At 46.0% G+C, this 25,000-nt stretch overlaps 2 protein-coding genes across 7 annotated transcripts in view; both read right to left on the bottom strand.

The window, feature by feature from the left end:
- fam149b1 (family with sequence similarity 149 member B1) overlaps nucleotides 1–19,639 on the bottom strand; it is a 30,800-nt gene extending 11,161 nt beyond the window's left edge. For 3 of the 6 annotated variants that reach the window (XM_053237662.1, XM_053237664.1, XM_053237665.1), the window contains exons 1-7: nucleotides 18,982–19,636; nucleotides 14,350–14,460; nucleotides 14,062–14,179; nucleotides 12,671–12,801; nucleotides 6,513–6,620; nucleotides 5,257–5,406; nucleotides 4,615–4,784 (exon numbers count right to left, since the gene is read on the bottom strand). In XM_053237662.1, the coding sequence (XP_053093637.1) occupies nucleotides 4,615–4,784; nucleotides 5,257–5,406; nucleotides 6,513–6,620; nucleotides 12,671–12,801; nucleotides 14,062–14,179; nucleotides 14,350–14,460; nucleotides 18,982–19,028 (835 nt within the window). In that variant the 5' untranslated portion in view covers nucleotides 19,029–19,636. Of the gene's footprint in view, nucleotides 1–4,614; nucleotides 4,785–5,256; nucleotides 5,407–6,512; nucleotides 6,621–12,670; nucleotides 12,802–14,061; nucleotides 14,180–14,349; nucleotides 14,461–18,981 lie in introns of all 6 variants that reach the window. The other 3 variants (XM_053237666.1, XM_053237663.1, XM_053237661.1) reach the window with 3 other exon arrangements.
- Nucleotides 19,640–22,059: 2,420 nt separating this feature from the next.
- Nucleotides 22,060–25,000, bottom strand: part of nrde2 (NRDE-2, necessary for RNA interference, domain containing) — a 14,684-nt gene continuing 11,743 nt past the window's right edge. The window contains exons 10-14 of the mRNA XM_053237808.1: nucleotides 24,740–25,000; nucleotides 23,448–24,313; nucleotides 23,091–23,232; nucleotides 22,935–23,006; nucleotides 22,060–22,339 (exon numbers count right to left, since the gene is read on the bottom strand). The exon at nucleotides 24,740–25,000 is cut by the window's right edge and continues 141 nt beyond it. Coding sequence (XP_053093783.1) covers nucleotides 22,214–22,339; nucleotides 22,935–23,006; nucleotides 23,091–23,232; nucleotides 23,448–24,313; nucleotides 24,740–25,000 — 1,467 coding nt within the window. The 3' untranslated portion in view covers nucleotides 22,060–22,213. The remainder of the gene's footprint in view (nucleotides 22,340–22,934; nucleotides 23,007–23,090; nucleotides 23,233–23,447; nucleotides 24,314–24,739) is intronic.

The raw sequence follows: 25,000 nt of genomic DNA, 5'->3' as shown, positions 1-25,000 counted from the left end.
TCTCTCTCTGTCCTGAATCACTCCATCTCTCTCTCTCTCTGTCCTGAATCACTCCGTCTCTCTCTCTCTCTGTCCTGAATCACTCTGTCTCTCTCTCTCTCTCTCTCTCTGTCCTGAATCACTCTGTCTCTCTCTCTCTCTCTGTCCTGAATCACTCCATCTCTCTCTCTGTCCTGAATCACTCCATCTCTCTCTCTCTCTCTCTGTCCTGAATCACTCTGTCTCTCTCTCTCTCTCTCTGTCCTGAATCACTCTGTCTCTCTCTCTCTCTGTCCTGAATCACTCCGTCTCTCTCTCTCTGTCCTGAATCACTCTGTCTCTCTCTCTCTCTCTCTGTCCTGAATCACTCTGTCTCTCTCTCTCTCTGTCCTGAATCACTCCGTCTCTCTCTCTCTCTGTCCTGAATCACTCTGTCTCTCTCTCTCTCTCTCTCTGTCCTGAATCACTCTGTCTCTCTCTCTCTCTCTGTCCTGAATCACTCTGTCTCTCTCTCTCTCTGTCCTGAATCACTCCATCTCTCTCTCTCTGTCCTGAATCACTCCATCTCTCTCTCTCTCTCTCTGTCCTGAATCACTCCATCTCTCTCTCTCTGTCCTGAATCACTCTGTCTCTCTCTCTGTCCTGAATCACTCTCTCTCTCTCTCTCTGTCCTGAATCACTCCATCTCTCTCTCTCTCTGTCCTGAATCACTCCATCTCTCTCTCTCTGTCCTGAATCACTCCATCTCTCTCTCTCTGTCCTGAATCACTCCATCTCTCTCTCTCTGTCCTGAATCACTCTGTCTCTCTCTCTCTCTGTCCTGTATCACTCCATCTCTCTCTCTCTGTCCTGAATCACTCCATCTCTCTCTCTCTGTCCTGAATCACTCCATCTCTCTCTCTCTGTCCTGAATCACTCCATCTCTCTGTCCTGAATCACTCTGTCTCTCTCTCTCTCTGTCCTGTATCACTCCATCTCTCTCTCTCTGTCCTGAATCACTCCATCTCTCTCTCTCTGTCCTGAATCACTCCATCTCTCTCTCTCTCTGTCCTGAATCACTCCATCTCTCTCTCTCTCTGTCCTGAATCACTCCATCTCTCTCTCTCTGTCCTGTATCACTCCATCTCTCTCTCTCTGTCCTGAATCACTCCATCTCTCTGTCCTGAATCACTCTGTCTCTCTCTCTCTCTGTCCTGAATCACTCTGTCTCTCTCTCTCTGTCCTGAATCACTCCATCTCTCTCTCTCTCTGTCCTGAATCACTCTGTCTCTCTCTCTCTCTGTCCTGTATCACTCCATCTCTCTCTCTCTGTCCTAAATCACTCCATCTCTCTCTCTCTCTGTCCTGAATCACTCCATCTCTCTCTCTCTGTCCTGAATCACTCCATCTCTCTCTCTCTCTGTCCTGAATCACTCTGTCTCTCTCTCTCTCTGTCCTGTATCACTCCATCTCTCTCTCTCTGTCCTGAATCACTCCATCTCTCTCTCTCTCTGTCCTGAATCACTCCATCTCTCTCTCTCTGTCCTGAATCACTCCATCTCTCTCTCTGTCCTGAATCACTCCATCTCTCTCTCTCTCTGTCCTGAATCACTCCGTCTCTCTCTCTCTCTGTCCTGAATCACTCTGTCTCTCTCTCTCTCTGTCCTGAATCACTCTGTCTCTCTCTCTCTGTCCTGAATCACTCTGTCTCTCTCTCTCTCTCTCTGTCCTGAATCACTATGTCTCTCTCTCTCTCTGTCCTGAATCACTCCATCTCTCTCTCTCTCTGTCCTGAATCACTCCATCTCTCTCTCTCTCTGTCCTGAATCACTCTGTCTCTCTCTCTCTCTCTCTGTCCTGAATCACTCTGTCTCTCTCTCTCTCTCTGTCCTGAATCACTCCATCTCTCTCTCTGTCCTGAATCACTCCATCTCTCTCTCTCTCTCTCTGTCCTGAATCACTCTGTCTCTCTCTCTCTCTCTCTGTCCTGAATCACTCTGTCTCTCTCTCTCTCTGTCCTGAATCACTCCATCTCTCTCTCTCTCTGTCCTGAATCAGTCCATCTCTCTCTCTCTCTGTCCTGAATCACTCTGTCTCTCTCTCTCTCTCTCTGTCCTGAATCACTCTGTCTCTCTCTCTCTCTGTCCTGAATCACTCCGTCTCTCTCTCTCTCTGTCCTGAATCACTCTGTCTCTCTCTCTCTCTCTCTGTCCTGAATCACTCTGTCTCTCTCTCTCTCTCTGTCCTGAATCACTCTGTCTCTCTCACTCTCTGTCCTGAATCACTCCATCTCTCTCTCTCTCTGTCCTGAATCACTCCATCTCTCTCTCTCTCTGTCCTGAATCACTCTGTCTCTCTCTCTCTCTCTCTGTCCTGAATCACTCTGTCTCTCTCTCTCTCTCTCTCTGTCCTGAATCACTCTGTCTCTCTCTCTCTCTGTCCTGAATCACTCTGTCTCTCTCTCTCTCTCTCTGTCCTGAATCACTCTGTCTCTCTCTCTCTCTGTCCTGAATCACTCCATCTCTCTCTCTCTCTGTCCTGAATCACTCCATCTCTCTCTCTCTCTGTCCTGAATCACTCTGTCTCTCTCTCTCTCTCTCTGTCCTGAATCACTCTGTCTCTCTCTTTCTCTGTCCTGAATCACTCTGTCTCTCTCTCTCTCTGTCCTGAATCACTCTGTCTCTCTCTCTCTCTCTGTCCTGAATCACTCTGTCTCTCTCTCTCTCTGTCCTGAATCACTCTGTCTCTCTCTCTCTCTGTCCTGAATCACTCTGTCTCTCTCTCTCTCTCTCTGTCCTGAATCACTCTGTCTCTCTCTCTCTGTCCTGAATCACTCCATCTCTCTCTCTCTCTGTCCTGAATCACTCCATCTCTCTCTCTCTCTGTCCTGAATCACTCCATCTCTCTCTCTCTCTGTCCTGAATCACTCTGTCTCTCTCTCTCTCTCTCTGTCCTGAATCACTCTGTCTCTCTCTCTCTCTGTCCTGAATCACTCTGTCTCTCTCTCTCTCTGTCCTGAATCACTCTGTCTCTCTCTCTCTCTCTCTGTCCTGAGTCACTCTGTCTCTCTCTCTCTCTCTGTCCTGAATCACTCTGTCTCTCTCTCTCTCTGTCCTGAATCACTCTGTCTCTCTCTCTCTCTCTCTGTCCTGAATCACTCTGTCTCTCTCTCTCTGTCCTGAATCACTCCATCTCTCTCTCTCTCTGTCCTGAATCACTCCATCTCTCTCTCTCTCTGTCCTGAATCACTCTGTCTCTCTCTCTCTCTCTCTGTCCTGAATCACTCTGTCTCTCTCTCTCTCTCTCTGTCCTGAATCACTGTCTCTCTCTCTCTCTGTCCTGAATCACTCCATCTCTCTCTCTCTCTGTCCTGAATCACTCCATCTCTCTCTCTCTCTGTCCTGAATCACTCTGTCTCTCTCTCTCTCTCTCTGTCCTGAATCACTCTGTCTCTCTCTTTCTCTGTCCTGAATCACTCCGTCTCTCTCTCTCTCTGTCCTGAATCACTCTGTCTCTCTCTCTCTCTCTCTCTCTGTCCTGAATCACTCTGTCTCTCTCTCTCTCTGTCCTGAATCACTCTGTCTCTCTCTCTCTCTGTCCTGAATCACTCTGTCTCTCTCTCTCTCTCTCTGTCCTGAATCACTCTGTCTCTCTCTCTCTCTCTCTGTCCTGAATCACTCCATCTCTCTCTCTCTCTGTCCTGAATCACTCCATCTCTCTCTCTCTCTGTCCTGAATCACTCCATCTCTCTCTCTCTCTGTCCTGAATCACTCTGTCTCTCTCTCTCTCTCTGTCCTGAATCACTCTGTCTCTCTCTCTCTCTCTCTCTGTCCTGAATCACTCCATCTCTCTCTCTCTCTGTCCTGAATCACTCCATCTCTCTCTCTCTCTGTCCTGAATCACTCCATCTCTCTCTCTCTCTGTCCTGAATCACTCTGTCTCTCTCTCTCTCTCTCTCTGTCCTGAATCACTCCATCTCTCTCACTCTCTGTCCTGAATCACTCTGTCTCTCTCTCTCTCTCTCTGTCCTGAATCACTCTGTCTCTCTCTCTCTCTCTGTCCTGAATAACTCCATCTCTCTCTCTCTCTCTGTCCTGAATCACTCTGTCTCTCTCTCTCTCTGTCCTGAATCACTCTGTCTCTCTCTCTCTCTCTGTCCTGAATCACTCCATCTCTCTCTCTCTCTCTGTCCTGAATCACTCTGTCTCTCTCTCTCTCTGTCCTGAATCACTCTCTCTCTCTCTCTCTCTGTCCTGAATCACTCTGTCTCTCTCTCTCTCTGTCCTGAATCACTCCATCTCTCTCTCTCTGTCCTGAATCACTCTGTCTCTCTCTCTCTCTCTCTGTCCTGAATCACTCCATCTCTCTCTCTCTGTCCTGAATCACTCTGTCTCTCTCTCTCTCTCTCTGTCCTGAATCACTCTCTCTCTCTCTCTCTCTCTCTGTCCTGAATCACTCCATCTCTCTCTCTAAACGGCCCATTAATACAGAAACACTGATATATTTACACTACACTGTCATACCGTGAAAGTGCAACTCCGCTCTTCCACACCAACCAGGAAACAGTAGTAAAGGATCCCTGTGGGTTAGCCCTGACACTGTAGTATATGTGTGTGTGTGTGTGTGTGTGTGTGTGTGAGAGAGAGAAAGACCTACCTGAGCTGCAGCCCTCCCACAGTCTCAGCAGAAGTTCCTCCATGCAGCCAATCAGCTCCTGCCACACGTCATCAAACAGGAAGTCAAGCACCGCCTCCCTCCTGCAGCGATACGGAGACACGGGGGGCAAAGAGTGTGTCCTCCTGTTCACACACACACACTCATCATCACTACACACACACACACACACACACACACATTATTCAGTGTGTCCTCCTGTTCACACACACACACACTCATCATCACTACACACACACACACACACACACACATTATTCAGTGTGTCCTCCTGTTCACACACACACACTCATCATCACTACACACACACACACACACACACATTATTCAGTGTGTCCTCCTGTTCACACACACACACTCATCATCACTACACACACACACACACACACACACACATTATTTAGTGTGTCCTCCTGTTCACACACACACTCATCATCACTACACACACACACGCACACACACACACACATTATTCGGTGTGTCCTCCTGTTCACACACACACACTCATCATCACTACACACACACACACACACACACACACACACATTACTCAGTGTGTCCTCCTGTTCACACACACACACTCATCATCACTACACACACACACACACACACACACACACTCACAGGTCCCTCCAGTCGAAGGCCAGGTATTCCTCCATCAGTCCTTCTTCTTCTTCTATTCCTCTATGTAACTCTTCTTCATAAGAACCACAGGAGTCAGGGGTGTGTGTCACCTCCATACACAGAGCAGCCCTGTGTCCCTGCACACACAGCCTGGTATGGGCACGCGCGCACACACACACACACACACACACACACACATACACACACAGGGTTAAGGCTGATTTATACTTGCTGTTATCTACGCGCACATAAATTGGCCGCTGTGTGTATCCTGTGGACGTTTGATGCGTAGCTTGTGCACGTCCTCAGAAATTAACGTGTCGCGTCTAAAGGGTGCAAACGTGAATAGTGGAGGCACTACAGCACCATATGACACTGTGTCCCCTACTGAATAAACAAATTAATATTGTGTCTCAAATCTCATACTTATGTACTATTCTAGGCCATTACTGCAACTATCAAATTAGCTTTAAGAGCTTCTTTGATACTCTCTTTTAGCCATCTCTCAGAACTTATCATTTCAATTTCATAATACGAGGCAAGTTTTAAAAGCTGGTCTTTAGGAAATATTTCAAGAAGCTCCTCAGACAGTTCCTGAACAAAACCTTCAACAGCTGCCATTTTAGGAGTCTTACTATATAATACTCTACTAAGCAAAACACCACCAGTAGTTAACCTAAGAAATCAAACGAACACAACTCTGGTGGCTGCAGGTCCTGCTACTGCTGGGTAAAGCTGCGGAGAGAGAGAGAGAGAGAGAGAGAGAGAGAGAGAGAAAGACCACACATAGTGAGTATTAACAATAGCGGCTGTCTTATTAGTTAGTGTTTGAATTTTAAAACCCTCTTAAACCTATTGAAACGTCTTTCTTGAATACTAGTCCTCCAGACATTCCAGTAAATATTTTTAAAATATACAGTGAGGGATTTTCATTTGAGATGCGGCTCATACCAGCAATCACTTCCATGGCAGAAAGTTTTGAAGAGAAACAGAGCTCATCAGTCTGTTTAACATCGCTGTGCATGAAATCGCTAAACATTAATCTGACTTGAAACCTGATGGACAGGAATGTTTTGGCTCTGATCTGATCCTCTACACGTACATAAGATACAAAAGCGAGTACGTAAACAATGCCGCTCGCACACCAGCTGTGCACACGCACGTACGCGTGGTCAAAGTGAAGTATATGTACCTGCAATGTGACAGCAATGAAGTAGCGAGTACACACACACACACACACACACACACACTCTCACTCGTTGCCTGTGCTCTGTATGTGAGTCCCCGAGCTGCTGTTGTGAGATGAGACAGAGAACCACTGGAACCCGTCGTCTGTGGGACACACCAACTGCTTTCCCAGAATCCTAACACACACAGACAGACACACACAGAGTTAGTGGTGTTCCCTTACACAAACTACTGAACAGTGTGTGCTTATTTTATGTGTGTGATTGTTTGCAGTTGAACAGGTGGAGAGTAGTGATGTCACACACTGTTCATCCAATCAGATTCAACATAGTGGAGCTGCACAGTGAAACACAGCATGCAGACACCATTAATAAACCCTCAAAGCTCAATAACACACAGAAGAAAGAGAAGGAGGCTGATTAGTGTGTGCAGTGATGAGTGTGTGTGTGTGTTGTGATGGTGTGTGTGTGTGTGTGTGTGTGTGTAGCGATGACGTGTGTGTGTCATAATGACGTGTGTATTGATGGGTGTGTGTATTGATGGGTGTGTGTGCGATAATGACGTGCAGTGATGAGTGTGTGCAGTGATGGGTGTGTGTGCGATAATGACGTGCAGTGATGAGTGTGTGCAGTGATGAGTGTGTGTGCGTGTCATAATGACGTGTGTAGTGATGAGTGTGTGCCATGACGAGTGTGTGTGCAGTGATGAGTGTGTGTGCAGTGACGAGTGTGTGCAGTGATGAGTGTGTGCAGTGATGAGTGTGTGCAGTGATGAGTGTGTGTGCAGTGACGAGTGTGTGTGCAGTGACGAGTGTGTGCAGTGATGAGTGTGTGCAGTGACGAGTGTGTGTGCAGTGACGAGTGTGTGTAGTGATGAGTGTGTGCAGTGACGAGTGTGTGCAGTGACGAGTGTGTGTAGTGATGAGTGTGTGTAATGATGAGTGTGTGTGCAGTGATGAGTGTGTGTGCAGTGACGAGTGTGTGTGCAGTGATCAGTGTGTGCAGTGATGAGTGTGTGTGCAGTGATGAGTGTGTGTGCAGTGACGAGTGTGTGTGCAGTGATCAGTGTGTGCAGTGATGAGTGTGTGTGCAGTGATGAGTGTGTGTGCAGTGACGAGTGTGTGTGCAGTGATGAGTGTGTGTGTGCAGTGATGAGTGTGTGTGCAGTGATCAGTGTGTGTGCAGTGATGAGTGTGTGCAGTGATGAGTGTGTGTGCAGTGATGAGTGTGTGTGCAGTGACGAGTGTGTGCAGTGATGAGTGTGTGTGCAGTGATGAGTGTGTGCAGTGACGAGTGTGTGTGTAGTGACGAGTGTGTGTGCAGTGACGAGTGTGTGCAGTGACGAGTGTGTGTGCAGTGATGAGTGTGTGCAGTGATGAGTGTGTGTGCAGTGATGAGTGTGTGTGCAGTGATGAGTGTGTGCAGTGATGAGTGTGTGTAGTGATGAGTGTGTGTGCAGTGATGAGTGTGTGTGTAGTGATCAGTGTGTGTGCAGTGATGAGTGTGTGCAGTGATGAATGTGTGCAGTGATGAGTGTGTGTAGTGATGAGTGTGTGTGTAGTGATGAGTGTGTGTAGTGATGAGTGTGTGTGCAGTGATGAGTGTGTGTAGTGATGAGTGTGTGTGCAGTGATGAGTGTGTGTGCAGTGATGAGTGTGTGTGCAGTGACGAGTGTGTGCAGTGATGAGTGTGTGTGCAGTGACGAGTGTGTGCAGTGATGAGTGTGTGTGCAGTGATGAGTGTGTGCAGTGATGAGTGTGTGTAGTGATGAGTGTGTGTGTAATGATGAGTGTGTGTAGTGATGAGTGTGTGTGCAGTGATGAGTGTGTGTAGTGATGAGTGTGTGTGCAGTGACGAGTGTGTGTGCAGTGACGAGTGTGTGTGCGTGTCATAATGACGTGTGTAGTGATGAGTGTGTGCCATGACGAGTGTGTGTGCAGTGATGAGTGTGTGTGCAGTGACGAGTGTGTGCAGTGATGAGTGTGTGCAGTGATGAGTGTGTGCAGTGACGAGTGTGTGTGCAGTGACGAGTGTGTGTGCAGTGACGAGTGTGTGCAGTGACGAGTGTGTGCAGTGATGAGTGTGTGCAGTGACGAGTGTGTGTGCAGTGACGAGTGTGTGTAGTGATGAGTGTGTGCAGTGACGAGTGTGTGCAGTGATGAGTGTGTGTAGTGATGAGTGTGTGTAATGATGAGTGTGTGTGCAGTGATGAGTGTGTGTGCAGTGACGAGTGTGTGTGCAGTGATCAGTGTGTGCAGTGATGAGTGTGTGTGCAGTGATGAGTGTGTGTGCAGTGACGAGTGTGTGTGCAGTGATCAGTGTGTGCAGTGATGAGTGTGTGTGCAGTGATGAGTGTGTGTGCAGTGATGAGTGTGTGTGCAGTGATCAGTGTGTGTGCAGTGATCAGTGTGTGTGCAGTGATCAGTGTGTGCAGTGATGAGTGTGTGTGCAGTGACGAGTGTGTGTGCAGTGACGAGTGTGTGTGCAGTGATGAGTGTGTGTGCAGTGATGAGTGTGTGTGTAGTGATGAGTGTGTGTGTAGTGATGAGTGTGTGTGCAGTGATGAGTGTGTGTGCAGTGATGAGTGTGTGTGCAGTGATGAGTGTGTGTAATGATGAGTGTGCGTGCAGTGATGAGTGTGTGCAGTGATGAGTGTGTGTGCAGTGATGAGTGTGTGTGTAGTGATGAGTGTGTGTGCAGTGATGAGTGTGTGTGCAGTGATGAGTGTGTGCAGTGATGAGTGTGTGTGCAGTGATGAGTGTGTGTGCAGTGATGAGTGTGTGCAGTGATGAGTGTGTGTGCAGTGATGATTGTGTGCAGTGATGAGTGTGTGTAATGATGAGTGTGTGTGCAGTGATGAGTGTGTGTGTAGTGATGAGTGTGTGTAGTGATGAGTGTGTGTGCAGTGATGAGTGTGTGTGTAGTGATGAGTGTGTGTGTAGTGATGAGTGTGTGCAGTGATGAGTGTGTGCAGTGATGAGTGTGTGTGTAGTGATCAGTGTGTGTAGTGATGAGTGTGTGCAGTGATGAGTGTGTGTAATGATGAGTGTGTGTGCAGTGATGAGTGTGTGTGTAGTGATGAGTGTGTGCAGTGATGAGTGTGTGTAGTGATGAGTGTGTGTGCAGTGACGAGTGTGTGTGCAGTGACGAGTGTGTGTGCAGTGATGAGTGTGTGTGCAGTGATGAGTGTGTGTGCAGTGACGAGTGTGTGCAGTGATGAGTGTGTGTAGTGATGAGTGTGTGTAATGATGAGTGTGTGTGCAGTGATGAGTGTGTGTAGTGATGAGTGTGTGTGCAGTGACGAGTGTGTGCAGTGATGAGTGTGTGTGCAGTGATGAGTGTGTGCAGTGACGAGTGTGTGCAGTGATGAGTGTGTGTGCAGTGATGAGTGTGATGAGTGTGTGTGCAGTGACGAGTGTGTGCAGTGATGAGTGTGTGCAGTGATGAGTGTGTGTGTAGTGATGAGTGTGTGCAGTGATGAGTGTGTGTGCAGTGATGAGTGTGTGTGCAGTGATGAGTGTGTGCAGTGACGAGTGTGTGTGTAGTGACGAGTGTGTGTGCAGTGATGAGTGTGTGCAGTGACGAGTGTGTGTGCAGTGATGAGTGTGTGTAGTGATGAGTGTGTGTGCAGTGATGAGTGTGTGCAGTGATGAGTGTGTGTAGTGATGAGTGTGTGTGCAGTGATGAGTGTGTGTGTAGTGATCAGTGTGTGTGCAGTGATGAGTGTGTGCAGTGATGAATGTGTGCAGTGATGAGTGTGTGTAGTGATGAGTGTGTGTGTAGTGATGAGTGTGTGTAGTGATGAGTGTGTGTGCAGTGATGAGTGTGTGTAGTGATGAGTGTGTGTGCAGTGATGAGTGTGTGTGCAGTGATGAGTGTGTGTGCAGTGACGAGTGTGTGCAGTGATGAGTGTGTGTGCAGTGACGAGTGTGTGCAGTGATGAGTGTGTGTGCAGTGACGAGTGTGTGCAGTGATGAGTGTGTGTGCAGTGATGAGTGTGTGCAGTGATGAGTGTGTGTAGTGGTGAGTGTGTGTGCAGTGATGAGTGTGTGTAGTGATGAGTGTGTGTGCAGTGACGAGTGTGTGTGCAGTGATGAGTGTGTGTGTAGTGATGAGTGTGTGTAGTGATGAGTGTGTGTGCAGTGATGAGTGTGTGCAGTGATGAGTGTGTGTAGTGATGAGTGTGTGTGCAGTGATGAGTGTGTGTGCAGTGATGAGTGTGTGCAGTGATGAGTGTGTGTAGTGATGAGTGTGTGTGCAGTGATGAGTGTGTGCAGTGATGAGTGTGTGCAGTGATGAGTGTGTGTAGTGATCAGTGTGTGTGCAGTGATGAGTGTGTGTAGTCATGAGTGTGTGTGCAGTGATGAGTGTGTGTGCAGTGATGAGTGTGTGTGCAGTGATGAGTGTGTGTGCAGTGATGAGTGTGTGTAGTGATGAGTGTGTGTGCAGTGATGAGTGTGTGTGCAGTGATGAGTGTGTGCAGTGATGAGTGTGTGTAGTGATGAGTGTGTGCAGTGATGAGTGTGTGTAGTGATGAGTGTGTGTAGTGATGAGTGTGTGTGCAGTGATGAGTGTGTGCAGTGATGAGTGTGTGTAGTGATGAGTGTGTGTGCAGTGATGAGTGTGTGCAGTGATGAGTGTGTGCAGTGATGAGTGTGTGTGCAGTGATGAGTGTGTGTAGTGATGAGTGTGTGTGCAGTGATGAGTGTGTGTAGTCATGAGTGTGTGTGCAGTGATGAGTGTGTGTGCAGTGATGAGTGTGTGCAGTGATGAGTGTGTGTAGTGATGAGTGTGTGTGCAGTGATGAGTGTGTGCAGTGATGAGTGTGTGTGCAGTGATGAGTGTGTGTGTAGTGATGAGTGTGTGTGCAGTGATGAGTGTGTGTAGTGATGAGTGTGTGTAGTGATGAGTGTGTGTAGTGATCAGTGTGTGTGCAGTGATGAGTGTGTGTAGTGATGAGTGTGTGTGCAGTGATGAGTGTGTGTAGTCATGAGTGTGTGTGCAGTGATGAGTGTGTGTAGTGATGAGTGTGTGTGTAGTGATGAGTGTGTGTGCAGTGATGAGTGTGTGTGCAGTGATGAGTGTGTGCAGTGATGAGTGTGTGCAGTGATGAGTGTGTGTGCAGTGATGAGTGTGTGCAGTGACGAGTGTGTGTGCAGTGATGAGTGTGTGTAGTGATGAGTGTGTGTGTAGTGATGAGTGTGTGTGCAGTGATGAGTGTGTGTGCAGTGATGAGTGTGTGCAGTGACGAGTGTGTGTGCAGTGATGAGTGTGTGTGTAGTGATGAGTGCGTGTGCAGTGATGAGTGTGTGTGTAGTGATCAGTGTGTGTGCAGTGATCAGTGTGTGTGCAGTGATGAGTGTGTGTAGTGATGAGTGTGTGTAATGATGAGTGTGTGCAGTGATGAGTGTGTGTGCAGTGATCAGTGTGTGTAGTGATGAGTGTGTGTGCAGTGATGAGTGTGTGTGCAGTGATGAGTGTGTGTGTGCAGTGATGAGTGTGTGTGCAGTGACGAGTGTGTGTGCAGTGATGAGTGTGTGTAGTGATGAGTGTGTGTGCAGTGATGAGTGTGTGTGCAGTGATGAGTGTGTGTGTGCAGTGATGAGTGTGTGTGCAGTGATGAGTGTGTGCAGTGATGAGTGTGTGCAGTGACGAGTGTGTGTGCAGTGATGAGTGTGTGTGCAGTGATGAGTGTGTGTGTAGTGATGAGTGTGTGCAGTGACGAGTGTGTGTGCAGTGATGAGTGTGTGTAGTGATCAGTGTGTGTGCAGTGATGAGTGTGTGCAGTGATGAGTGTGTGTGCAGTGATGAGTGTGTGTGTGCAGTGATGAGTGTGTGTGTGCAGTGACGAGTGTGTGTGCAGTGATGAGTGTGTGTGCAGTGATGAGTGTGTGTGTGCAGTGATGAGTGTGTGTGTGCAGTGATGAGTGTGTGCAGTGACGAGTGTGTGTGCAGTGATGAGTGTGTGTAGTGATCAGTGTGTGTGCAGTGATGAGTGTGTGTGCAGTGATCAGTGTGTGTGTAGTGATGAGTGTGTGTGTGCAGTGATGAGTGTGTGCAGTGACGAGTGTGTGTGCAGTGATGAGTGTGTGTAGTGATCAGTGTGTGTGCAGTGATGAGTGTGTGTGCAGTGATCAGTGTGTGTGCAGTGATGAGTGTGTGTGCAGTGATCAGTGTGTGTGTAGTGATGAGTGTGTGCAGTGATCAGTGTGTGTGTGTGTGTGTACCGTAGATGGGGGAATCGTGATGTCCACAGTTTACACTCATCCTGCTGCACTCCTCCTCTCCCTTCATACAGCTCCTCATCAATCTCCTCGAACAGCAGCTGGACCTGACGAGATGCCGCTTTATCAAACTCCTACACACACACACACACACACACACACACACACACACAGACAGACATGTATATATAATACACAAAATCAAATACATCGATCATCAACAGTAACAGAACAAATATGTTCATCCATCTGTATATAAAGTGTGTGTATGCTTGTGTGTGTGCATATGTGTGTATACACACACACACACACACACACACACACATATATATATATATATATATATATATATATATATACACACTGATCAGCCTTAACATTAAACCACTGACAGGTGAAGTGAATAACTGATTATCTCTTTACAGTGGCACCTGTAAAGGTGAGGGATTCATTAGGCAGCAAGTGAACCGTCAGTTCACGAAGTTGATGTGTTGGAAACAGGAAAAATGGGCAAGCGTAAGGATCTGAGTGACTTTGACAAGGGCCAGATTGTGATGGCTAGACGACTGGATCTCCAAAACAGCAGGTGTTGTGAGGTGTTCCTGGTGTGCAGGGGTTAGTACCTACCAAATGTGCTCCAAGGAAGGACAACCGGTGAATCGTGTGTGTGTGTCGCTTACCTGGGGAAGAGATGGCACCAGGATGCACTATGGGAAGAAGGCAAGCTGGCGGAGGCAGTGTGATGGTCTGGGCAATGTTCTGCTGGGAAACCTCGGGTCCTGGCCTTCATGTGGATGTTACTTTGACACGTACCACCTACCTAAACATTCCTGCAGACCGAGTTACACCCCTTCATGGTAACGGTGTTCCCTAATGGCAGTGGCCCCTTTCAGCAGGATGATGCTCCCTGACACACTGCAGGAACTGTTCAGGAGGTTTGAGGAACATGACAAAGAGTTCAAGGTGTTGACTCGGCCTCCAAATTCCCCAGATCTCAATCTGATCGAGCATCTGTGGGACGTGCTGGACAAACAAGTCCGATCCATGGAGGCTCCATCTCACAACTTACAGGACTTAAAGGATCTGCTGCTGATGTCTTGGTGCCAGAAACCACACACACCTTCAGAGGTCTTGTGGAGTCCATGCCTCAGCTGTTTTAATGGCACAAGGAGGAACTACACAATATTAGACAGCTGGTTTTAATGTTATGGCTGATGGGTGTATGTATATATATATATATATATATATATATATATATATATGTATATATTACGAGTGTATGTATGTATGTATGTGTGTGATTGAAGTGTAGACTTTGTCTACATACACATACCTATGTGTCTATGTATGTATTTGTGTGTGTGTGTGTGTGTGTGTGTATGTATACGTCTCACATCATAAGCCCAGGAGAAGACAGAGCTGCGTTCAGTGCTCACTCCTGTTCCTGTGTAACTGTCAATCCCAGACCATGCCCTGCTCGTCTCCACGGCAACCGCTGACGGACACACCGACCTCACGGAGACAGAGATAGAATGATCAGAATGAGCCAGAGAGGCCGATAGAGAGAGAGGCCGATAGAGAGAGAGGGAGAGAGAGAGAGAGGGAGAGAGAGGGAGAGAGAGGGAGAGAGAGAGAGAGAGTGATAAAGAGTGGACAGTTCAGTCAGGCAGCTGTGTGTTTACCTGTTACAGGTGGATGCAGCTTGCTGTAGTGCCCCTGACTGGGGTGTGCACTCTGTCTCTGCCTCGTCAGGCGGAGGGTGTTGATCGAGGGCAGTGTGTGAAACCCCACGACTAAAACACACACACACACACACACACACACACACACACACAGAGCTGTGTGTTTATGTGTTTATAAGCACTCCCAAGGTTTAATATTATATATATATATATATATATAATATTATATATATATATATAATATGATTTTGCCATCAAAAGAAATACACAAATAAAAGAAAATAAAGACACACAAATATCAGTGGAGTCAATTATCAGTTATCACTTAACAATTATCACTGAGCTATTAGTCCTGATACTTAACACACTGAGATGTTAAGGACGATATTAACACTGAGATGTTAAGGATGATATTAACACTGAGATGTTAAGGATGATATTAACGCTGAGATGTTAAGGATGATATTAACACGCTGAGATGTTAAGGATGATATTAACACTGAGATGTTAAGGATGATATTAACACTGAGATGTTAAGGATGATATTAACACACTGAGATGTTAAGGATGATATTAACGCTGAGATGTTAAGGATGATATTAACGCTGAGATGTTAAGGATGATATTAACGCTGAGATGTTAAGGATGATATTAACACACTGAGATGTTAAGGACGATATTAACACTGAGATGTTAAGGATGATATTAACACACTGAGATGTTAAGGATGATATTAACGCTGAGATGTTAAGGATGATATTAACGCTGAGATGTTAAGGATGATATTAACACGCTGAGATGTTAAGGATGATATTAACACACTGAGATGTTAAGGATGATATTAACGCTGAGATGTTAAGGATGATATTAACGCTGAGATGTTAAGGATGATATTAACACACTGAGATGTTAAGGACGATATTAACACTGAGATGTTAAGGATGATATTAACACACTGAGATGTTAAGGATGATATTAACGCTGAGATGTTAAGGATGATATTAACGCTGAGATGTTAAGGATGATATTAACACACTGAGATGTTAAGGATGATATTAACGCTGAGATGTTAAGGATGATATTAACGCTGAGATGTTAAGGATGATATTAACACACTGAGATGTTAAGGATGATATTAACACACTGAGATGTTAAGGATGATATTAACACACTGAGATGTTAAGGATGATATTAACGCTGAGATGTTAAGGATGATATTAACACACTGAGATGTTAAGGATGATATTAACACTGAGATGTTAAGGATGATATTAACACGCTGAGATGTTAAGGATGATATTAACACACTGAGATGTTAAGGATGATATTAACACTGAGATGTTAAGGATGATATTAACACACTGAGATGTTAAGGATGATATTAACGCTGAGATGTTAAGGATGATATTAACACACTGAGATGTTAAGGATGATATTAACGCTGAGATGTTAAGGATGATATTAACGCTGAGATGTTAAGGATGATATTAACACACTGAGATGTTAAGGATGATATTAACGCTGAGATGTTAAGGATGATATTAACACTGAGATGTTAAGGATGATATTAACACGCTGAGATGTTAAGGATGATATTAACGCTGAGATGTTAAGGATGATATTAACACGCTGAGATGTTAAGGATGATATTAACACACTGAGATGTTAAGGATGATATTAACACTGAGATGTTAAGGATGATATTAACACACTGAGATGTTAAGGATGATATTAACACACTGAGATGTTAAGGACGATATTAACACACTGAGATGTTAAGGATGATATTAACACTGAGATGTTAAGGATGATATTAACACGCTGAGATGTTAAGGATGATATTAACACACTGAGATGTTAAGGATGATATTAACGCTGAGATGTTAAGGATGATATTAACACACTGAGATGTTAAGGATGATATTAACACACTGAGATGTTAAGGATGATATTAACACTGAGATGTTAAGGATGATATTAACACGCTGAGATGTTAAGGATGATATTAACACACTGAGATGTTAAGGATGATATTAACGCTGAGATGTTAAGGATGATATTAACACACTGAGATGTTAAGGATGATATTAACACACTGAGATGTTAAGGATGATATTAACACACTGAGATGTTAAGGATGATATTAACACACTGAGATGTTAAGGATGATATTAACACTGAGATGTTAAGGATGATATTAACACTGAGATGTTAAGGATGATATTAACGCTGAGATGTTAAGGATGATATTAACACTGAGATGTTAAGGATGATATTAACACGCTGAGATGTTAAGGATGATATTAACACTGAGATGTTAAGGATGATATTAACACACTGAGATGTTAAGGATGATATTAACGCTGAGATGTTAAGGATGATATTAACACTGAGATGTTAAGGATGATATTAACACGCTGAGATGTTAAGGATGATATTAACACACTGAGATGTTAAGGATGATATTAACGCTGAGATGTTAAGGATGATATTAACACTGAGATGTTAAGGATGATATTAACACACTGAGATGTTAAGGATGATATTAACACTGAGATGTTAAGGATGATATTAACACTGAGATGTTAAGGATGATATTAACACGCTGAGATGTTAAGGATGATATTAACACTGAGATGTTAAGGATGATATTAACACGCTGAGATGTTAAGGATGATATTAACACTGAGATGTTAAGGATGATATTAACACACTGAGATGTTAAGGATGATATTAACACACTGAGATGTTAAGGATGATATTAACGCTGAGATGTTAAGGATGATATTAACGCTGAGATGTTAAGGATGATATTAACACTGAGATGTTAAGGATGATATTAACACACTGAGATGTTAAGGATGATATTAACACTGAGATGTTAAGGATGATATTAACACTGAGATGTTAAGGATGATATTAACACACTGAGATGTTAAGGATGATATTAACGCTGAGATGTTAAGGATGATATTAACACACTGAGATGTTAAGGATGATATTAACACTGAGATGTTAAGGATGATATTAACACTGAGATGTTAAGGATGATATTAACACACTGAGATGTTAAGGATGATATTAACACTGAGATGTTAAGGATGATATTAACACTGAGATGTTAAGGATGATATTAACACACTGAGATGTTAAGGATGATATTAACACTGAGATGTTAAGGATGATATTAACACTGAGATGTTAAGGATGATATTAACACGCTGAGATGTTAAGGATGATATTAACGCTGAGATGTTAAGGATGATATTAACACTGAGATGTTAAGGATGATATTAACACTGAGATGTTAAGGATGATATTAACACGCTGAGATGTTAAGGATGATATTAACACTGAGATGTTAAGGATGATATTAACACTGAGATGTTAAGGATGATATTAACACACTGAGATGTTAAGGATGATATTAACGCTGAGATGTTAAGGATGATATTAACACACTGAGATGTTAAGGATGATATTAACACTGAGATGTTAAGGATGATATTAACACTGAGATGTTAAGGATGATATTAACACTGAGATGTTAAGGATGATATTAACACACTGAGATGTTAAGGACGATATTAACACTGAGATGTTAAGGATGATATTAACACGCTGAGATGTTAAGGATGATATTAACACTGAGATGTTAAGGATGATATTAACGCTGAGATGTTAAGGATGATATTAACGCTGAGATGTTAAGGATGATATTAACACTGAGATGTTAAGGATGATATTAACACTGAGATGTTAAGGATGATATTAACACTGAGATGTTAAGGATGATATTAACACACTGAGATGTTAAGGATGATATTAACACTGAGATGTTAAGGATGATATTAACACACTGAGATGTTAAGGATGATATTAACACGCTGAGATGTTAAGGATGATATTAACGCTGAGATGTTAAGGATGATATTAACACTGAGATGTTAAGGATGATATTAACACACTGAGATGTTAAGGATGATATTAACACTGAGATGTTAAGGATGATATTAACGCTGAGATGTTAAGGATGATATTAACACTGAGATGTTAAGGATGATATTAACACTGAGATGTTAAGGATGATATTAACGCTGAGATGTTAAGGATGATATTAACGCTGAGATGTTAAGGATGATATTAACGCTGAGATGTTAAGGATGATATTAACGCTGAGATGTTAAGGATGATATTAACACTGAGATGTTAAGGATGATATTAACGCTGAGATGTTAAGGATGATATTAACGCTGAGATGTTAAGGATGATATTAACGCTGAGATGTTAAGGATGATATTAACGCTGAGATGTTAAGGATGATATTAACGCTGAGATGTTAAGGATGATATTAACGCTGAGATGTTAAGGATGATATTAACGCTGAGATGTTAAGGATGATATTAACGCTGAGATGTTAAGGATGATATTAACGCTGAGATGTTAAGGATGATATTAACGCTGAGATGTTAAGGATGATATTAACACACTGAGATGTTAAGGATGATATTAACGCTGAGATGTTAAGGATGATATTAACACTGAGATGTTAAGGATGATATTAACACTGAGATGTTAAGGATGATATTAACACTGAGATGTTAAGGATGATAAAACAGATTTTCTCCTCACATATGCAGGTTCTGCTTCACGGCTCTGCGGCTGTATCTGGAGATCATCCTCTCCTCCTCCTCCTCCTCCTCTTCCTCCTCTCGGTGTGGGTATCAGCTCTCCCCGCGGCCGCTTCTCCTCCTCCGGCCGCCGCTCCTGCATCCTCTCCGGCTTCACATCACCGAGAATTGAGTAATAAACTGCGATATCGCGATATTCCGATAATCAGAGCCGCGTCCCGATCAGCAGCTAGCGCACTCCCTGTGCTGGCTCACCGCCTTCAGCCTGCAGTGTTAGCCTGACAGAGGGCTAATCGGCTACTCAGCTAACCCCTCGCTAGCTCTGCTGCGGTATCTTTCGCTTCATTTTGCGTGCAAGAAATAACCCTATTTTATTAAAGTTTGTTTAATAGTCTCGCGGGAGAAAAAGAATCACTAAATGCTAGCTACGATTACATAACACTGAGCGGATTAGCTTAACAACAACAACAACAACAACACTGTCATGGATACAGAGCACTTCCGGCGCAGAGGCTCATGGGACGTGTAGTGTATGCGCGCGTTTGCTTACTGCCCCCTAGTGCGCAGGCGCGGTGAGACAGAACACGTTGTGTGTATTTTATTTCCTTCCTCTCAGCGCCGGTGTGAGACTTTTACTCCTGCAGCTGCACCTGACTTCACCTTCATCACTCCACCTTCATCACTCCTCCTCTGCCTCAGGAGCTGCACCTGACTCCACCTTCGTCACTCCACCTTCATCACTCCACCTTCATCACTCCACCTTCATCACTCCTCCTCTGCCTCAGGAGCTGCACCTGACTCCACCTTCATCACTCCACCTTCATCACTCCACCTTCATCACTCCACCTTCATCACTCCTCCTCTGCCTCAGGAGCTGCACCTGACTCCACCTTCATCACTCCACCTTCATCACTCCACCTTCATCACTCCACCTTCATCACTCCTCCTCTGCCTCAGGAGCTGCACCTGACTTCACCTTCATCATTCCACCTTCATCACTTCACCTTCATCACTCCACCTTCATCACTCCTCCTCTGCCTCAGGAGCTGCACCTGACTCCACCTTCATCACTCCTCCTTCATCACTCCACCTTCATCACTCCACCTTCATCACTCCTCCTCTGCCTCAGGAGCTGCACCTGACTTCACCTTCATCATTCCACCTTCATCACTTCACCTTCATCACTCCACCTTCATCACTCCTCCTCTGCCTCAGGAGCTGCACCTGACTCCACCTTCGTCACTCCACCTTCATCACTCCACCTTCATCACTCCACCTTCATCACTCCTCCTCTGCCTCAGGAGCTGCACCTGACTCCACCTTCATCACTCCACCTTCATCACTCCACCTTCATCACTCCACCTTCATCACTCCTCCTCTGCCTCAGGAGCTGCACCTGACTCCACCTTCATCATTCCACCTTCATCACTCCACCTTCATCACTCCACCTTCATCACTCCTCCTCTGCCTCAGGAGCTGCACCTGACTCCACCTTCATCACTCCACCTTCATCACTCCACCTTCATCACTCCACCTTCATCACTCCTCCTCTGCCTCAGGAGCTGCACCTGACTCCACCTTCATCACTCCACCTTCATCACTCCACCTTCATCACTCCTCCTCTGCCTCAGGAGCTGCACCTGACTTCACCTTCATCATTCCACCTTCATCACTTCACCTTCATCACTCCACCTTCATCACTCCTCCTCTGCCTCAGGAGCTGCACCTGACTTCACCTTCATCATTCCACCTTCATCACTCCACCTTCATCACTCCACCTTCATCACTCCTCCTCTGCCTCAGGAGCTGCACCTGACTTCACCTTCATCATTCCACCTTCATCACTTCACCTTCATCACTCCACCTTCATCACTCCTCCTCTGCCTCAGGAGCTGCACCTGACTTCACCTTCATCATTCCACCTTCATCACTCCACCTTCATCACTCCACCTTCATCACTCCTCCTCTGCCTCAGGAGCTGCACCTGACTCCACCTTCATCACTCCACCTTCATCACTCCACCTTCATCACTCCACCTTCATCACTCCTCCTCTGCCTCAGGAGCTGCACCTGACTCCACCTTCATCACTCCACCTTCATCACTCCACCTTCATCACTCCACCTTCATCACTCCTCCTCTGCCTCAGGAGCTGCACCTGACTTCACCTTCATCATTCCACCTTCATCACTTCACCTTCATCACTCCACCTTCATCACTCCTCCTCTGCCTCAGGAGCTGCACCTGACTTCACCTTCATCATTCCACCTTCATCACTCCACCTTCATCACTCCACCTTCATCACTCCTCCTCTGCCTCAGGAGCTGCACCTGACTCCACCTTCATCACTCCTCCTTCATCACTCCACCTTCATCACTCCACCTTCATCACTCCACCTTCATCACTCCTCCTCTGCCTCAGGAGCTGCACCTGACTCCACCTTCATCACTCCTCCTTCATCACTCCACCTTCATCACTCCACCTTCATCACTCCTCCTCTGCCTCAGGAGCTGCACCTGACTTCACCTTCATCACTCCACCTTCATCACTCCACCTTCATCACTCCTCCTCTGCCTCAGGAGCTGCACCTGACTCCTCCTTCATCACTCCACCTTCATCACTCCTCCTTCATCACTCCACCTTCATCACTCCTCCTCTGCCTCAGCAGCTGCACCTTGTGTTTGCTGATAAGACTGAAGATTAGCACTTTAATTTTACTCAGAAGTGGGTTTGGTCACAGATACAGCAGACCGACAGCGTGATGGAAACAGTAAAGCTGTGTGTGTGTGTGTGTGTGTGTGTGTAAGAGCTGGAGTAATCATGTCAGGATGTGAGGAGGTCAGTGATGTATCCTCCTCCTCCGTCACTCCTCTCACCTCACTTGTGTTCTGTGTCCATCACGTGGATGTGGTGGCGTTTGTGTGTCCTGCACTATCTAGTCAGCAGGTGTGTGGATTGGGACACGCCCACAGGAGCTGCTGGTGTTAAAGTGATAAACTGTAGTAAAATCTATTAGTGCTCACTCTTTCAGGTCCCTACGTCAGAGTGCTGTACAGTACAGGAACACAACTTTCCACAGAATAACAACCATTTATCTTTTATTATTATTATTACAAAATTATTCCCAATGTTTTTTCCCAAAATAAAAAAATAATAAATAATCTGATGAATAAACACAGTCTGTGGTGTGGAGGTGTGTGGAGGCGCAGTGCATTGTGGGAAGGTCTTTAGTGCTTTAATCCTCCAGCAGGATGTCCAGCTCCTCCATCGGGGTCCGGAGTCTCAGCTCCTTCTCCATCAGCAGATCCAAAACCTCCTGCACACGATCAGGGAACAAGCTCACAGCGTCCATGTACAGCACCTACACACACACACACCCACACACACACACACACAGAAAGATACACAGACACAGAGACACAGACACACACACACACAGACACACACACACACACACACACACACAGAAAGATACACAGACACAGAGACACACAGACACACACACACAGACAGAAAGAGACACACAGAAAGAGACACTCACACACAGAGACACACAGACACACACACACACACAGAAAGATACACACACACAGAAAGACACACAGACACACAGACACACAGAAAGAGACACACAGAAAGAGACACTCACACACAGACACACAGAAAGAGACACACAGAAAGAGACACTCACACACAGACACACAGAAAGAGACACACAGAAAGAGACACTCACACACAGAGACACAGAAAGAGACACACAGAAAGAGACACTCACACACAGAGACACACAGAAAGAGACACACAGAAAGAGACACTCACACACAGAGACACACAGAGACACACAGAAAGAGACACTCACACACAGACACACAGAAAGAAAGACACACACACAGACATCAGTGTGATGATTAACATGTTATTAAGGTGCAGGTGAGTGGAGATAATGAAGTGCTCACTTTCACCCAGGGGACATGCTGTAGGGCTCTGTAGAAGATTCCTCTTCCTCTCTCTACATCCCCGTTACACACCTGTAAACACATCATCATCATCACCTTCATCATCATCACCTTCATCATCAGCTAGCTCTACAGTGGAACTAAAACAATCTTCACCATGAAGTTGATGTAGCGTCTCCACAGCAGAGGGCAGTGAGCACCACGCTCCGTCGCCACGGCAACCTCAAACAGAGAGCGGATGCGGTTGCAAAGGCCGGTCTCCGGGAAGACAGGGAGAGAATCAGCTGGGAGACCCGACCTGAACACACACACACACACACACACACAGGTATACAAAATATTTTTAGATAAAATGCTGTATAAAATTGTAACATCCCTGGACTTTTACTAGCACATTTAGTAGCACATTTACTATCTAGTACACTACTACACAGAATACCCATAATGCCTTGTGCTGCAGATGAAGCTATGTGGTGAATGGCATGTGTGGTTTGGGACACGCCCATACGTTACCGCAGCACAGCGTCTATCCGTTTCTTCCTCTGCTGCTCGGTTGTTAAGGTGAACAGTCGAGGCAGGATGCTGTGGTTGCCCTTGGTGACGGCGTGTAGGAACCGGCGGGTGTTGGCAGCACTGTAGTAGCGGGTGTCGGCCTGTAGGTGGAGCCTCCACAGGGGGACGCTGTGGGGCAGCAGGATGAGCGCGTCACTCAGCGCTGACCTCACACGCCGGAGAGGAAACGCCCTGACGCTCGAGTGATGATGTAGCAGCGCCACATGCAGGACACATACGGCCTCGCGCTGCTGCGTGCACTTCATGTTCTCTCTGGCCTGAGTGAACACCGCATCGGCCGCATCGACCCCCACCGTCAAATACTGGAACAGTCCAAAACAGCCAATCAGAGCACAGGCTCTCTCATATGCCCCACCTCCTGATACGGCATGTTCGTACGCTTTGCGTGCCTTCAGTATAGCTACGGAGCCGATCTCTCCTGTGAAAGGCTTGTAGGTGGCGCCCTCTGCTAATTTAGTCAGGATGTACACTGCCCGAGAGGAAGTGGCAGAAGTGGGTGTGGTCTTTACACTCTCAGCCCCGCCCAGAGACATGAGTTCCATTTCTAATTGTGCATACAGCAGACAGAGCTTGCACAGGGTGGAGTCACATAGACCTGAGGCCCCGCCCAAAGTGAGGGCGGAGTCAAAAACCCTGCGTGCTTCGTCAATGTTTCCTAATAACCACTCGACATGGCCGTACTCACGCCACAGCGACAGAGAGCTCCGATTCTCCTGCTGCTTCAGTAAACGCTTTAATAAACGCTTAGTGCACTTCCCCTGCGCCCTAGTACGCTTCTTATTGCCACTACGCACACACTGCAGCACCTGCAACACACACACACACAGGAGAGAGAGGAGATCAGAGATCAGAGGAGATCAGAGATCAGAGGAGATCAGAGAACAGAGGAGATCAGAGATCAGGGAGATCAGGGAGATCAAAGATCAGAGGAGATCAGGGAGATGAGGGAGATCAGAGGAGATCAGAGATCAGAGGAGATCAGAGATCAGAGGAGATCAGAGATAAGAGGAGATCAGAGATCAGAGGAGATCAGAGATCAGCGATCAGAGGAGATCAGAGGAGATCAGAGATCAGAGGAGATCAGAGATCAGAGGAGATCGGAGATCAGAGGAGATCAGAGATCAGAGGAGATCAGAGGAGATCAGAGATAAGAGGAGATCCGAGATCAGAGGAGATCAGAGATCAGGGGAGATCAGAGATCAGGGGAGATCAGAGATCAGGGGAGATCAGACCTTGAGTTTTTCGTATTGCATCCAGCAGAGAGTCACTTCTGCTCTGTCCTCAGGTGGAAACAGTGGGAGGGTCTGTTCCAGAACATTCCTGACAAACTCCTCCCCCTGTTTACAAAGGCCCGCCCTCTTCCTCCTAGAGTCACACTGAGAGGTCATGTGACCCACAGCACTGACTCCAGTCACTGGGAGGTCATGGGAGGTCAAAGGTCTCTCAGGGTCAGGAGTCTCGTCCAACAGGGCGGAGTCATCCAGGAGGTTGGA

This window comes from Pangasianodon hypophthalmus, chromosome 10 (genome assembly GCF_027358585.1).
Source record: "Pangasianodon hypophthalmus isolate fPanHyp1 chromosome 10, fPanHyp1.pri, whole genome shotgun sequence".
Lineage (NCBI taxonomy): Eukaryota > Metazoa > Chordata > Actinopteri > Siluriformes > Pangasiidae > Pangasianodon > Pangasianodon hypophthalmus.
Note: the sequence above shows the minus strand (reverse complement) of the source record. Positions and strands in the feature narration are given on the sequence as shown.